Source organism: Ovis aries, chromosome 2 (assembly GCF_016772045.2).
Source record: "Ovis aries strain OAR_USU_Benz2616 breed Rambouillet chromosome 2, ARS-UI_Ramb_v3.0, whole genome shotgun sequence".
Classification (NCBI taxonomy): domain Eukaryota; kingdom Metazoa; phylum Chordata; class Mammalia; order Artiodactyla; family Bovidae; genus Ovis; species Ovis aries.
The window spans coordinates 143650988-143666153 of NC_056055.1; the positions used below are offsets into that span (position 1 = coordinate 143650988).

General features: G+C 37.5%; 1 protein-coding gene across 6 annotated transcripts in view; it reads left to right on the forward strand.

Moving 5' to 3' along the window:
• The window catches only part of TTC21B (tetratricopeptide repeat domain 21B), a 94117-nt gene that overhangs the window by 38400 nt on the left and 40551 nt on the right, over window positions 1-15166 (forward strand). For all 6 annotated transcript variants that reach the window (XM_004004638.6, XM_060411116.1, XM_060411117.1 and 3 more), the window contains 8 exons: window positions 232-470; window positions 1955-2027; window positions 2979-3089; window positions 3810-3948; window positions 6336-6442; window positions 7981-8169; window positions 10926-11036; window positions 11926-12007. In XM_004004638.6, the coding sequence (XP_004004687.3) occupies window positions 232-470; window positions 1955-2027; window positions 2979-3089; window positions 3810-3948; window positions 6336-6442; window positions 7981-8169; window positions 10926-11036; window positions 11926-12007 (1051 nt within the window). The remainder of the gene's footprint in view (window positions 1-231; window positions 471-1954; window positions 2028-2978; window positions 3090-3809; window positions 3949-6335; window positions 6443-7980; window positions 8170-10925; window positions 11037-11925; window positions 12008-15166) is intronic.

Sequence of the window (15166 nt, forward strand, 5' to 3'; positions counted from 1 at the left end):
TTACGTAGCAACTGCTGTTGTCATAGTTATAAGAACACTTTTCAGCTAACAAATATGTCATCTTAATTTGGTCTGAGTTTAGTTTTAAATTTTTGTGCTTTTCAAAAATCAGTATATCACAAATATCAAAACTGTGCTAGCATTTATTGTTCATTCTGTATTAGAAGAAGACCCCCATTTGTAGTGTGATTTGTTACAGTTTTGAATGTTATTTTGATGTCACCCTTACAGCACGAGGCAGCCAAAGTTTTACAAGATGCCATCCATGAATTTTCTGGGACGTCTGAAGAGTTGCGTGTCACTATCGCTAACGCAGACCTAGCTCTGGCCCAGGGGGATGTGGAGAGGGCTTTAAGCATGCTTCAGAATGTTACAGCCGAGCAGCCGTATTTCATAGAGGCCAAGGAGAAAATGGCAGATATATATCTGAAGCACAGAAAAGAGAAAATGTTATATATCACTTGTTACAGGTAAATGGTTCTTTCGGTCCATTATATTTTGACACATTTATCTTCTAAAATTAATCCCCAAATTTCTTTCTTCCTTTTAACTGCCTTTCGTATACTTTATAGATCCCTTCCTTAATGTGTTATTGCTTCCTTCTACTGCAACCAGCCACAGTCACTCTAACCAGGTTACACTCTCCCTAAAACCTACATCATAGTGATTACAATTTATTTCAGCCTGTGACTCCCTCCAGTTTCTCAGCTCAGTCTCCCTCCTCAGGTGGTGTTTTTGGACCTTGAATCTTCCTGGGTGGGAAGGAAAAGAGCAACAATTACGTGTATTCTGATAGCTTAAAAGCATTGTGTAATGTAACAATTCAGGGACTAAATAGTCATGTTTAACACTGTCTCATAGCAGAAGAAAATTGTGCACTTATTGCACTAAGGTATGGATTACAGAAATGGCGGGGGTTGGAAGTATCATACGCCGATGCCCTTAGGAGTTAGTGGGGTACACAGCACACAGTCGTTCTTACACTGCTCCCCAAACAAAAAGATAAGGATACAAGCACACAACCCATGTGAGAGAAGAGTAATGTTTTTGTCCTTAAGAATGTTGATGAATTAAGTCATGTTGATTCATCTATATTTTGCAAATATCAAAGCCCAGAAATCTGTTCAGGTTCTTTGTAGTTATTGAGTGATGCAAAGAAACTGAGACGCAGCCCCTGTATAGTTGAATGGGCTGGAGTTTCCTAAATTATGTTTTCTGTGATGTTTCTAAAAGATCAGCACTACCACCTCTAATGATATGACAGCATTTTAAAATCGAGTACATGGATTTGGATGCACTATAGTATACTAGTTAAAAGCATAGTTTTTTTTTTTTTTTAAGCAGATCTGACACATTAGCTATATAGTAAACTCTTAGCATTATCTGTAAAGTCTTAATTCTCTTTTCTCATTAGTTTTTGGACCAATTAAATGAGAGGTACACTAAAGACTTAGCACCATATTATTTGAGCAACTTTTGGTATTTTCACCTTTAGCAGTTCACATTTTGTAGATAAAAAGCAGCAGCAAATATTGAAATAGAAGATTTTGTATTTTTATTGTTGTATATGACTTACACCATGAATATCAGAGCTCAAAACGCGTAGGATGACAATAAGTATTTGTCATATTTTGGAACTTCATTCCCACATCATTTTAGAATTAAGGAGAGCAAAACATATTTCTGGATAATGAGAGCTTACATATTTACTATCTTGTCAGTATACTTCTACCTGCTTTTCAAGAAATGGAAAATTTAATGAAAAAAATTGTTGACCTAGAGCAAACAATCTGGTTGTGAGTATTGGTAGGGTTTTAATAGTACGTATTACACTGTGGGATATAAAGAGTACTCAAAGGCTATTAGTTTATTGAAATAAGTGAGCTTTTCTTTTATTGGCTTAGAAGAAGAAATTTGTATTCAGTATGCTAAGTAGACTTCATCTGATTTCCAGAGAAATGGCTGAAAGGATGCCCAGTCCTCGGTCTTTTCTTCTCCTTGGTGATGCATACATGAATATTCAGGAGGTAAAGCTGTTGATACTACTGTACGTAGATTTAAAAACAAAACAAAAAACCAAAAATTCTTCTTTGTGATTAGCATAACATTCTACGGAAAGGAATTTGGGGTTTTTTCCCTCCGTTTTTAATGAGATATAATTGACATGCAGCACTGTGAGTTTAAGATACAATATACTGATTTAACTTACATCATGCAATGATTATCACAGTAAGTTCAGTGACTATCCATCATCTTATATAGGTACAAAATTTTAAAAATAGAAAAAAATATTTGTTCTGTGATGAGACCTGTCAGAATCTACTCTTTCAACAGTTTTCACATATAATGTACCTCACTGTTAATTATTATGTTGTACATTACATCTGTAATGCTTTTAACTGGAAGCTTCTACCTTTTAACCACCTTTATCCAGTTCCCCGCCTCTCATTTTACTAATATTTACTTAATAGTTGAAGATCGTGTCATCACAGTAAAAAGGAGACAACCGTGACAGTTAAAAAGTTGTAGTTGTCTTTTTCAAACGAAGATCCAGTTACTCAGCACTGTCATTTGAAATAGAGATGCCAGAAGTAAAGTGAGCGTCACCTTTAAAAGGGTGGAAAGAGCTACTGGCTGAGATGAAGTTTTCTTCAAAGGGAAGCAATCCTCTGACCCTCTTATTGTGTCTTTTCTAATGACTGCCAGCTGAAAAGTCAAGCAGCTCTCTCTCAGTTCTCATATGACTACTTATGAGGACCCGGACGTACTTAATATGGTTGGGGTTGTCCTACTAAATTATACTTGCGCTAGTGACTGGTCATTTCCCTGAAATTATTAATGTTTCTGGAATTAATATGTGCTTTATTAGTCTTGTTAAGTTTTCCAGATGTAGAGCTTAGTTATAGAAGTGTTGTCATTTAATGGGAGCCAACTAAGCTGTTATTTTATTGCTTATTTTTTGTATCTGCCAACATTAGCCTGAGGAAGCCATAGTAGCGTATGAGCAGGCACTGAATCACAACCCAAAGGATGGAACATTGGCAAGCAAAATTGGGAAAGCTCTTGTGAAAACTCACAACTACTCAAAGGTAAATACTTCACAGTTTTAGATATATCTGTTGGATCAAATTTGCGAACCCTGCTTGATGAGAGATCTTCAGCACGCACTATTTGTATCTTAATGGTTGGAAACCCCAAATTTGTTTTTACAAACTGGAATTTGTGTTAAGGACTTTCTCAGTGTCTCAGATTCTTCTCTGCTTCATTTTGCAAAGGATATTGGGACCCTAAACTTTATGTCAGGCTTCATTTTACACCCAAGTTTTGCCATCAAGTAAATTAAGATATGTTTACTGTTAATATCTCTTTCATTATATGAAAAAGCATAATAGATATCCTTTCTGTTGAACCAGTTTTGAGCCATGTGCTTTGAGGATTTTTTTTTTCTGTTTTTTTGTTTTCTAGTCAAGATAATGGATTTTCCTCTAGTTGTTATACTCTTGCCCTACTCCTTGTAACTGTTGAATGTATATATAACACCCAGCAAAGAATTTTCAGTCAGTAAATTTCACTAACTTTTGGAATAAAAATTTTGAGTACTTTTGTTATTTGTTAGAAGAAATTCTAGTTGCCCTCTGTGATTTTTGATTCTGTAAGAAAAATAACATACTTAACCAATAGTGCAAGTTTGCATATAAGCTGCTTTTAAGTTACTTCCAGTTGCATTAAGTCATAATGTGTGTGGGATCTATGCTTGAATGCCACTCTCACTGCCTTTTCTTTTCCTAACTGAAATGGATTCTGTTTAGGCAATCACTTATTATGAGGCTGCTCTGAAAAGTGGACAACAAAATTATCTCTGCTATGACCTGGCTGAGCTCTTATTAAAACTGAAGTGGTATGATAAAGCAGAAAAAGTTCTTCAGCATGCTCTAGCTCATGAACCTGGTATGAAAATCTAATTTTAAAAAGTATACCTGATATATCTGATCCTTTTTATTTTGATATTAATATGTTTTACCTCCTTAGTATATGTGAGGTTGATTTGTCAGAATGTCAATCTACTAAAATAAGATATTTAAAAATATAAACAGATTTATGAAAGTTAATTGTGTTATAGAGAAACACTTTACTTTCCAAAGTAACATAAAAATTAAGTTTAAAAAACTTCCTTTATTTCTATTACAGTTGATTTACAATGTTGTATTGATTTTAGGTGTACAGCAAAGTGATTCAGTTATACATATATATAATATATATACACATACAATATAGCCATTCTTTTTCAGATTCTTTTCCTACGTAGATTATTACAGATTACTGAGTAGAGTTCCCTGTGCTATATAGTAGATCCTTGTTGATTATGGTGATGTGTATTTGTTAATCCCAAACTCTTAATTTATCCCTCCCTCCAGCTTTCCCCTTTGGTAACCATAAGTTTGTTTTTGAAGTCTATAAATCTGTTTTCTAAATAAATTCATTTGTATCTTTTTTTAGTTTCCACATATAAGTGATAATCATATGATATTTGTCTTTTTCTGACTTACTTCATTTAATGTGAATCTCCAGATCCATCCATGTTGCTGCAAATAACATTATTTCATTATCTGTAATGGCTAAGTAATAATCCATTGTATATTTGAAGTTGGTACTTAAAGCCTACTAAAGTTGAATGCATTTTTTAATTCCATAGAAATACTTGCATTGAGTCTTGTCAGACCTTGCTTGAAACACTACAGATGGCCTTAAAGGTTTTAGAGATTAAAGGAGTATGTTTTACTTCCATGAGCATAAGCATATTACATTTATTCAGTATAAATACTTTCATTTAATAATTATTTGCTTGGCACATCCAGTGGTGTACTTAGATGCCTTAGTGCTTACATTAGTTTTTGAGGCAGATAAAATTATCTCCATTTTTAAATTAATCTGATACTTAGTTTTCTTGATGTTTACAGGTTCACCTAGCTGATAAAGAATAGCACCAGGGTTCTGATAAACATCTTAAATTTAACATGTCTGAAACTGAATTCCTTATCTGCCTCCCCACATCTGTTCTGTGTGTGGCCTTCATCTCAGTAACTTCATCTTTTCTTTAGTTTCAGAGAGCCAAAATCCTTGCCTTCACTCTACTCCTTGTCCATTGGAAACCCTCTTGGTTCTTCCAGATGTATTCAGAATTCTCTCGCGTCTCCTTATTTGTACCACTGTCAGCCTGTCCTTGCTTATGTAGAGCACAGCAGTAGCCTCCACCTGGTCTCCCTGTTTCCACCCTCAACCCCACACCCTGACACAGTCACTCCTAACCCAGCAGCAGTGTTGGACCTTTCAAACAGTGGGAGCCCAGTCCTGCCTGCTCGAGTCCTCCTTGTCTCCCATTTCTCTCAGAGTTAACTGGAGTCTTACAGGGGCTTACACGGCCTCCCCAGTTGCACGCTGCCACCCCTCTCAGCTCTCCTTCCCACCTGCTCTCACCATTGTCACAGCCTCCTTGTGGTTCCTTGTACCACCTTTTCTTACCTGTAAAATAGCAATAACAAAACATGCCTCTCAGGTTGAAAGTTTAAAGAAACAATGTACGTAAACCACTTCAAACATAGTATGACGCACTTGATAAATGGTGGGAGAAACAACCTTGTGTTAATTATCTAGAGTTCTTTAAATACTCGAGCACTTGCCATGTACAAGGCTTTGTTTTAATTTGCTTTGCATCTATTATTTAATAATTTATGAACCTGAAATTTTACAATAATTCTATGAGATAGGCACTGTTATTTCCCATACTTTACAGATGAAAGGGAGGGACAGAAAGGATAGATACCCTGTTCAATTTGTATCTTGTTAACTAGCAAGTGATAAAGCCTCGATTTGAAACCAGACAGGTTGACATCAAAGTCAGCCTTTATTATGTATATGTGTGTGCTTGTGTGTGTATATATATACATATATATATACACTGTTTATTAAGTTCTACTATTAAAAAATAGCAGTTATCTTAATTGCATGTACCAAATACCCTATCTTGTCTCTAAATAACTTCGATAAATGGAAATGCTTACCCACTTAATGAAAATTGAAATTCTCACTGTTTTGTTGTATTGTTCTCTTATATGTCTGAGAAGAGGATCGTTATTCTACAGTTCTTTAGCCTTTCTTCAGGCCACTTTTTAATCATAAATCCTTCCCCCTCTGCCAAATTTGGCCATTCTTCATTTAACTTACTGAACATTATTAAACTTAATTCACTATTTTTCAGAATCAAGTGTAAGAACTTGTAGGAAAATGTAAACATTTTAAATGAATCATAATTTTCCCCAATATATTTTCTTCCATAGTAAATGAACTGTCGGCCCTCATGGAGGATGGACGTTTTCAAGTTCTTCTAGCAAAAGTTTACAGTAAGGTGGACAGACCTGATGATGCAGTCACTTCGTTGCAACAGGTAAGGAAAACACCTTCGTTTGTGAAGGAATGAGCGTGGGTGGTGGTTTCAGAAGGAAATATACCACATACAAAAAAAAAAAAAAGACAAGACAGTCTTTCGGCCCAGCTATTCTGGAAGATAAGTCAAATAGAAATAACATTTGAATGCCACTGGATTGTACTATTTAAAAATATCATTGCTAATTATTATATAACAATTAGGAAAGGTTGATATTTTTAATCCTGTTTTACAACTGAAGAAGCTTGGTTTAATAATTTGCAAGAACTCACTCAACTAGTGTCAAAGACAGGAGTTAAACTCACTTTTCTTCAATTTCCCTTAATATTTTGTGGTTTTTCAATGTAGAGGTTTTGTACATGTTTCCTTAGATGTATTCCTAAATATAAGTGGCTGATGTGTTTTATTTCTAGTTTGTTAACAGTATTTTTAGTACCATGACTTAAATTTTATCTAATGTACTCTGCATCTGTCAAGATGGTCATGTGACTTTTTTCCAATTTTTTTTTCCTGTGGTATATTAAATTGATTTTCAAATGTTAAACCATCCTTATATTCCTGAAATAAATGGTACTTTGTGATTTTTTTAAAAAGATATTGCTGGAATTTTAGGATATTTGCTAATATTTTGTTCAATATTTGTGCACATACATTCAAGAGAAAGACTGTTCTCTAAGACATGCTATTTCTTAATGTTTGGAACGATTCAGTATTAGCATCTTTGAGACCTTGAGGCTTCTTTGATGGTAGATTTTTATTAATGGATTTAAAATCTCTAAATTTCAGACTCATCATTTTGAAATTGTTTTCCTTCTAAGTGATGTCCTTAATACCTTCCCAAGAATGGAACAGCTAAGTTCAGTAGCCTCAGTGATTTTAGAGAGTGAGCATGTTTTACAGGGGTGCTCCCCTCAGAAAGACTGGACTGATCTATATGCCATTGACAGTATGTGGATGTACTTACTCCCTGAAAGTGAAGTCACTCAGTTGTGTCCGACTCTTTGTGACCCCGAGGACTGTAGCTCACCAGGCTCCTCCATCCATGGGGTTCTCCAGGCAAGAATACTGGAGTGGGTTGCTATTTCCTTCTCCAGGGGATCTTCCTGACCCAGGGATCGAACCCAGGTCTCCCGCATTACAGGCAGACGCTTTAACCTCTGAGCCACCAGGGAAGTGCCAATATTTGATTCAATAACTTTTAGGTACTATTTTATTAATGTAATAAACATTTACAATTTTTAATGATAGTATCTAGGTATCTTTTCTAAATATTTGTTCCATGGTTGCATTTCCTCCTCAGTGCATATAAAAGACTCTGTACTTTTATAATTTCAAAGATAATTGCATGGCTCATTTGCAAACAAGTACCTTTTGAAGACCTCAATTAAGACATTATCTTTGGATCCGGCTTTGTTACATTGAAGACCAATAATGCTTAAATAAATCTGTAAAATTATGCTACATGTGAATTATTGAGAATTGTTTCATTTCTTTTCTACTTGTTTTTTTAATTGCTTTTTCTCCTTACATTTTCCTAGGCTCGAGAATTACAAGCTCGGGTGCTAAAACGTGTTCAGATGGAACAGCCAGATGCAGTTCCTGCACAGAAACATTTAGCAGCTGAAATTTGTGCAGAGATTGCAAAACATTCTGTTGCTCAGCGAAACTATGAAAAAGCAATTAAGTTTTATAGAGAAGCTCTTGTTCATTGTGAGACAGATAATAAGGTCAGTACCTTTATAAAATTTTCAGCACCTTGTAATCCAGATGTCATCTCATTTTCCCAAATGTAAACTTCTTAACAGCTTATTTACAAAGATTTGGAAAGAAAAGTACCAAAAATGCAAGTTAAAATATTAATATTGGTTTTATAAATACTGTAAAATACATGATTGCTTGAATTAATAATGTTAGAGTCTAAAAATTATTATGGAACAAGTGATAAAAAGTAAGTCTGTAAGCTTTTTTATGTTCATCTATGTTTTAATAATTACTGTAAAATGATTTCTCAATCTCAAATACCTGAATCTAGAGGATTCAATTCAGTTAACTGAATACCTGTTGAGTATCAATGGCTGTTTAGTGCTGGATATACAAAAGGCTAGATTGAATCTCAAACTCAATTGGCACAATGTTAGAGTAAATGTAAAGGTAGTATTCATGTAGAAAACATATACATGGCCAGTATTTTTTGAAAATTTTTATTTGAATTTTATTGGCCTGTATCATTGATTTATAATGTTAGTTTCAAGTATACAGTGAAGTGATTCAGTTATACATATATTCATTCTTTTCAGATTCTTTTCTCACATAGGTTATCACAGAATGTTGAGTAGAGTTCCTGTGCTATACAGTGCTTGTTCGTGAAAGTCGCTCAGTCATGTCCGACTCTTTGCAACCCCATGGACGATACAGTCTATGGAATTCTCCAGGCCAGAATACTGGAGTGGGCAGCCTTTCCCTTCTCCAGGGGATCTTCCCAACCCAGGGATCGAACCCAGGTCTCCCACATTGCAGGTGGATCCTTTATCAGCTGAGCTACCAGGGAAACCTTATCTTGTATACAGTAGTGTTCATATGTTAATCCCAAGCTCCTGATTTATCCCCCCACTGCATTTCCCCTTTGGTAACCATAAGTTTGTTTTTGATATGTATAAATCTGTTCCTATTTTGTAAATAAGTTCATTTGTGTCATTTTTTAAAAATTAGATTCCACATATGAATGATGTCGTGGTTTTAGTTATTCTGAGTTCACTTAGTATGATAATCTCTAGGTCCATCCATGTTGCTGCAAGTGGCATTATTTCAGCTTTTTTGTGAGTAATATCCCATTTTAATATGCACCACATCTTTATTCCTCTGTCGATGGACATTCAGGTTGCTTCCGTGTCTTGGCTGTGGTGAATAGTGCTGCTGTGAACGTAGGGATGAATGTATCTTTTCCAGTTATGTGTTCTCCAGATACATGCTCAGGAATGGAATTGATGGATCATATGATAGTTCTATTTTTAGTTGTTTTTTTTAAAAAAAAAACCTCCATACTGTTCTCCATATCGGTGGTACCAATTTACATTCCCACCAAGAGTGTAGGAGGGTTCCCTTTCTCTACACCCTCTACAGCATTTGATGTAGACTTTTTTTAGGGGGAAGGATAATTTTTTTCACAGAATTTTGTTGTTTTCTGTTGAACCTCAGTGTGTGGCTCAGCTGGTAAAGAATCTGCCTGCAATGCGGGAGACCTAATATAGACTTTTTGATGATGGTCATTCTTGACCCAGTATGAGGTGACACCTCACTGTAATTTTGATTTGCATTTCTCTGATAAGTGACATTGAGCATCTTTTCACCTGCTTTTTGGCCATCTGTATGTCTTCTTTGGAGAAATGTCTATTTAGATTTTCTCCCCATCTTTTGGTTGCATGAGCTGTTAATTTTGGAGATTAATTCCTTGTTGTCACATTGCTTGCAAATATTTTCTCTCATTCTATGGGTTATTATGGTTTCCTTTGCTGTGCAGAACTTTTCAGTTTAATTAAGTCCCATTTGTTAATTTTTTTTTTCCATGACTCTAGGAGGTAGACCCAAAAAGATACTGCTGCAGTTTATTTCAAAGAGTATTCTGTGTTTTCCTCAGAGCATTGTATAGTGTCCAGTCTTGCATTCAGGTCTTTGATCCTGAGTTTATTTGAGTGTGTGGTGTTAGAGAATGTTCTAATTTCATTCTTTTACATGTTTCATGTAGTCTCACGTGCGTGTGTCTTCCTTCACACCTCTGTCTTGACTTGCCCACCAGAAGGCAGCGGGGAATGGCGGCCGTCAGTTCCCCACAGGAGCCGTCTGCTAGTGCTGATAGTTTGCAGGCAGCATCTCTAGGATTTTCTACTCTCAGATCTTGGTAGATGATTAATATTTAAAAAAAAAAAAACAGTCTAGTAAATGGCTAAATATTTAAGTGATGTAAAACACAAGACAACCATGTTCTAGAATTTGAAGTTTAAGATTGAACATTTTGAATTAATATAGCTCTTTCAGACATAAGGCAAAAATAAACATTTATAAGTCACAACCAAACAGGTACCTTGTTCAGTGATAACTAATGTGACTGAAATTGTCGTTGTAAATCTGGAGCGTATCTGCTTTGAGCCTTTTATTGATATTTTACAAATGAGGAAACAGGTTTAGAGAGGTACAGGGCCGTGGCCCCATCACAGAGATGCTTGAACTAGAATCTTAGCTGCTAATTTTGGACCTGTTCTTTTCACAATGCTTTGTCTCTCTCTACTTTTCAAGTGAGTTACAGCCTGTTTTTCCATAATTTTCCCAGTATAAGAGAAACTAGAGATGAGCAAACCTATAGCTTTACCTGCCTGTCGTGGTTGGCATTTTTATTGTACTAACTTTGGTCAAGTGACATCTGTGCCCTAGACACTTTCCTAACTTTCTGCTCTAGACTGTTTCTGATTAACCTTGCCCTCCTCTGTAGATAATGCTGGAGCTGGCCCGATTATACCTGCTACAAGATGACCCTGACGCCTGCCTGCGGCACTGCGCTCTGCTTCTCCAGAACGACCAGGACAATGAGGCCGCCACCATGGTTAGTCCAGGACACTTCAGTGCCAGTAGGGCGGTCGTGTCTTGTATTTATTCCATGTGGCAGTTTCAAATTTTACCTGATAAAACTAATAGTAGATGTGAGGCCTGGCTCTTGTTGGCTTTTGAGAAAAATAATATTTTTAGGATTATTAGTACATTTTTAGTTTTTCTGTATGACTAAAAGGATGCCTGGTCAGGAATGGTTCATGTGGTCAAGTTATAATTTCCTAAAGACTATTTACTTAAACATGCTGGAGTTTTTAACAGTTTCAGTCGGACTTTCTGAATTACAGAGAAAATTCTTCATATAACGTTTTAAGACACTGTGCTTTAAATAGTTTTGCTTGTCTTTCTCAATTTTATGAGGGTTGAGGTTCTTGTTAGCTTTTCAAACAGCTTCATAGATGACAGTTTGTGAGGTTCATTTAATAATTTGACAAATGAGTCACTATAACTGAAAAATACAAGAACGCTCCCTTTTAAAACACATAAGAAAATCTCAGTAAGTCTTGCTAATTTTAAATTCCTTTGAGATATTATTTGGAGTTTTTAAAAGATTTTCTTGTTATTTTTACAAAGTCTAGTGAGGTGTCTTCTCTATGATAACACATAGAGTGCAGTTTCCTTCAAATTTCTGTTTTAACAATAACTGCTTAAAACATATTTTCTGCTAAAAATAGTTTTTGTGAACACAGAGATCTGTTTCACATCCTTGACGGATCTCAGTGCTAATCTGCTTAAGGTGTACTTGAATTTTAAATGGCTCCGTTTTATAAAGCTTTGCCCTCATGTTTCTCCTGTGTGTTTTCATAGCAGTCAACCTTGATAGGAATGATATGCTTTGTAAAATCACATGGCTGTATTTTTAGAACCAACTTTTACCTTTATAGATGATGGCAGATCTCATGTTCAGAAAACAGGACTATGAACAAGCCGTGTTTCATTTACAACAGCTTTTAGAACGAAAACCAGGTAAATGTCTGCTGATTTTATCTTCAAATGCAGTTAATGCCTTTTCTCTTTTTGGCTGTTACACTTCTTGGAAAAACCACAACTAGTGGTCAAATCCAACCCTGCTTATTCCACACCTGCCCTTGAGCAGCTCAGATGATTATAAGGAAAATGACTGGTCATTAAAGTCACTGGTCTCATTTTAAGACCATCAACAGCAAATGTGCCCTCAGATGCTACCAGGCAATCCTACTGTATCTCTCTGATGAATTTGCTCACTCCATCTCTGTTTTACACTTCTTCCTCTTGCTTCAAACCTCTGATAACCTTTCCCCTTTCCTCATCCTCAGCTAGGAGCCTTCCCTCCTGGCTCACTGAGAGGACATGAATACCTGGAAGAGAAAGTCTCCCTCTTCCTGTCCCCAAGGCAGCCTGCCCCAGCCCTTTCCCCCTTCAGTCCTGCCGCACCCCGCCCCCCCCGCAGCACGGCTCCCTGTGGGCACTGCCCTTGCTTCCTGAAGAGCTTGCCTTCTGGCGTCTGTGCACCATTTTCTTTGCAGTTGGCACGTAAATAGGCTGTGACATCTCCCCACCTTGAAGGCATCAATAAACACATAAATACCAGCTCCCACCTCTCCATTTACTCTCCCCGTCCACTTCCTGCTCCATTTTTCTGTTTTCCTCTCAGGCATTTCTGTCTGTGCTGTCTTCAGTGTCTCCTGCACTCCAGAGAGGCTGTGTCAGCTGGGCGGCCAGTGACCTCCATGTTTCCAGATCCAGGTCAAGTTCTCGTTCTCTGCTTCCCCAGGTCTGACAGTGTATTTAGCACAGTTTATCCCTGCTCCTTCATCAAAGACTTTCTTCACTTCTGGGATGCTGGGCTTACCTGGTTTTTCTTCTCCCAGCTGACCATTCTATCTCACTCTCCTTTGTTAGATCCATCTTCTCTTTATGACTTTTAATTTTCAGAATGTTTTAGACATCTCATCTCAAACTTTTCCTTCATCTTTAATACCTTCACCACACTCCTGTGACTTCATCCGGACCCGGTGTCCTTCATGTCCAGTGTGCAGTCTTGACTCATCTACACCACTGCCTGTTTGCACTCCCACTCAGGTCCCTGGGAGGCTCTTCAGCTTAACCTGTCCAAAGTAGAACACCAGGTCTTTTCCTTCCCTCCAGACCTGCTCCTTCTCTTTCTCTTTCAGTAAAGGGCATTATCCATTATGCATTTGCTCTGGTCCCCAGCCTTCTAGTTACCTTTGTCTCATCTTTTCCACATACTCCACATCCAGTGTGTGAGCGAGTCCCTGTTAGCTCTACTTTCAGAATAATCTAGAATCCCATCACATTACCACCTCTGCTGCTGCCACCCTGGCTCAGCATCTCTCAGATAGTTTACTGCAGCATTCTTGTAATTCATTTCTGTTTCTACTCCTTGGCTCCAAATAGTTTAGACATGCTTTCAGCTCAAAGTAACAGAGGTACCCCCATCCCCCCACTAGACTCCTAGTGACCTAAATAATTATGGCTTTTATTTTACTCTTATGTCTGAGTCCTTTCTCTTCTGCTACTGCTAAGTCTCTTCAGTCGTGTCCGACTCTGTGCGACCCCATAGACGGCAGCCCACCAGGCTCCCCAGTCCCTGGGATTCTCCAGGCAAGAAAACTAGAGTGGGTTGCCATTTCCTTCTCCAATGCATAAAAGTGAAAGTGAAGTTGCTCAGTCGTGTCCCAACTCTCTGCGATCCCGTGGACTGCAACCTACCAGGCTCCTATCATTCCTCAAACTCTCATTCTAACTTTTTCATCCAAGATGACCACCACACCTCCAGGCATTGATGTTTCTGGATGGGGAACGTGGAGATGAGCCAAAGGGCTTACCTCCCCAGTGAATCATCTTTTTTAAAAAAAGAAAAAACATTTTCTAGAAGCACCTCTGTGACTGCAAAAGAGTGGGAAATGTCATCTTGTAGCTGAACACAGTGTCACATAGAATAAAATCAGAACTCTGATAGTGAGGAAGAAAAGGATAGTAGATACGTGGTAAGCCACAGCCCCAGCAGGTTAAGACCCTGAGACTCTTCGCTCGCTGTTCCCTCTTCACAGAATATGTTCTGCCTCCTCCCACTCAGGACTTTGCTCCCGTGCTGCCTCTTCCTGAGCATACCCTTCCCCAGCCATCCTACACCACTGACACCTCATCGTTCTCCATCCTCTTACCCTGTTCCTGGTTTTTTGTGTTGCATTTGTAGAACAAAACCAAAACTGTGATCTGTTATTTACAAGCATCAGGTGGCCAGGAACTGTGCCTTCGTTGCTATGAAGATTTAGAACAGTATCTGGCTGAGTATAAACTTTGAATGAAATGAAATGAATGAATAAATGAAAGAAGAGGGGAAGGGGAGAAGGAATGGGGGGAGATGGGGAAAGGGAGAAGGAAAAGGAAGGTGGGATCCGGGAATGTATAAAAGAACTTGCTAAAAGAATGTGTGAACTCAGAGAAATCCTTGAGCTGTCATTCAGTTCTTCCAACCCCTTGTCTCAGGATGCCACCATGGAGGGTTAAAACTCGTGACTATAGAAGTGGCTGTGCCTCAGGCAGGGCAACCCAGAGGACCAGATAAACTCTGCATGTTGTACTTACTAATGCTTTTAGTTACTAAAAGTTTGGATTTATAGAACAATACTTGCTGCTTACAAATAAAACATTCCTGTTAGGGCCAAGATTGAAAGGGAAAAAATCTTGTTTTTATGGTGATGTCAGCATTTTGATTTCTTTTTATTTTTATCATCTTTGAAAGTTTTCTCCCACCTTTGGACTTCCTCAGGCCATGTCGTTTCTCCCACTGTCTGCTCCAGCTTCTATATAGATGGTATTTCAAAGAGTGTTCTTAATCACTCTAACTTCGTACCTCTTCTGCCCACTCTTAAGTCCTCCATATGGGCCACCCTTTCACCTCATTTGCCCAAACCTTACTCTCTTCAGGCCTAAGTTGTTCTCTTTTTTTTTTTCCTGCCATGGCTTTTGTCTTGGATTCTAGACTCTCTTTTGTTTTTCCTTATCTGAACTACTGTTTAAGGTAATACGCATAATACTTTCATCCTGTCCCAAACTTTTCCCATATTACAACATTTCCCTCTGAGCCAGTTATCCAACCCGATTTAAAACAAAAAAACA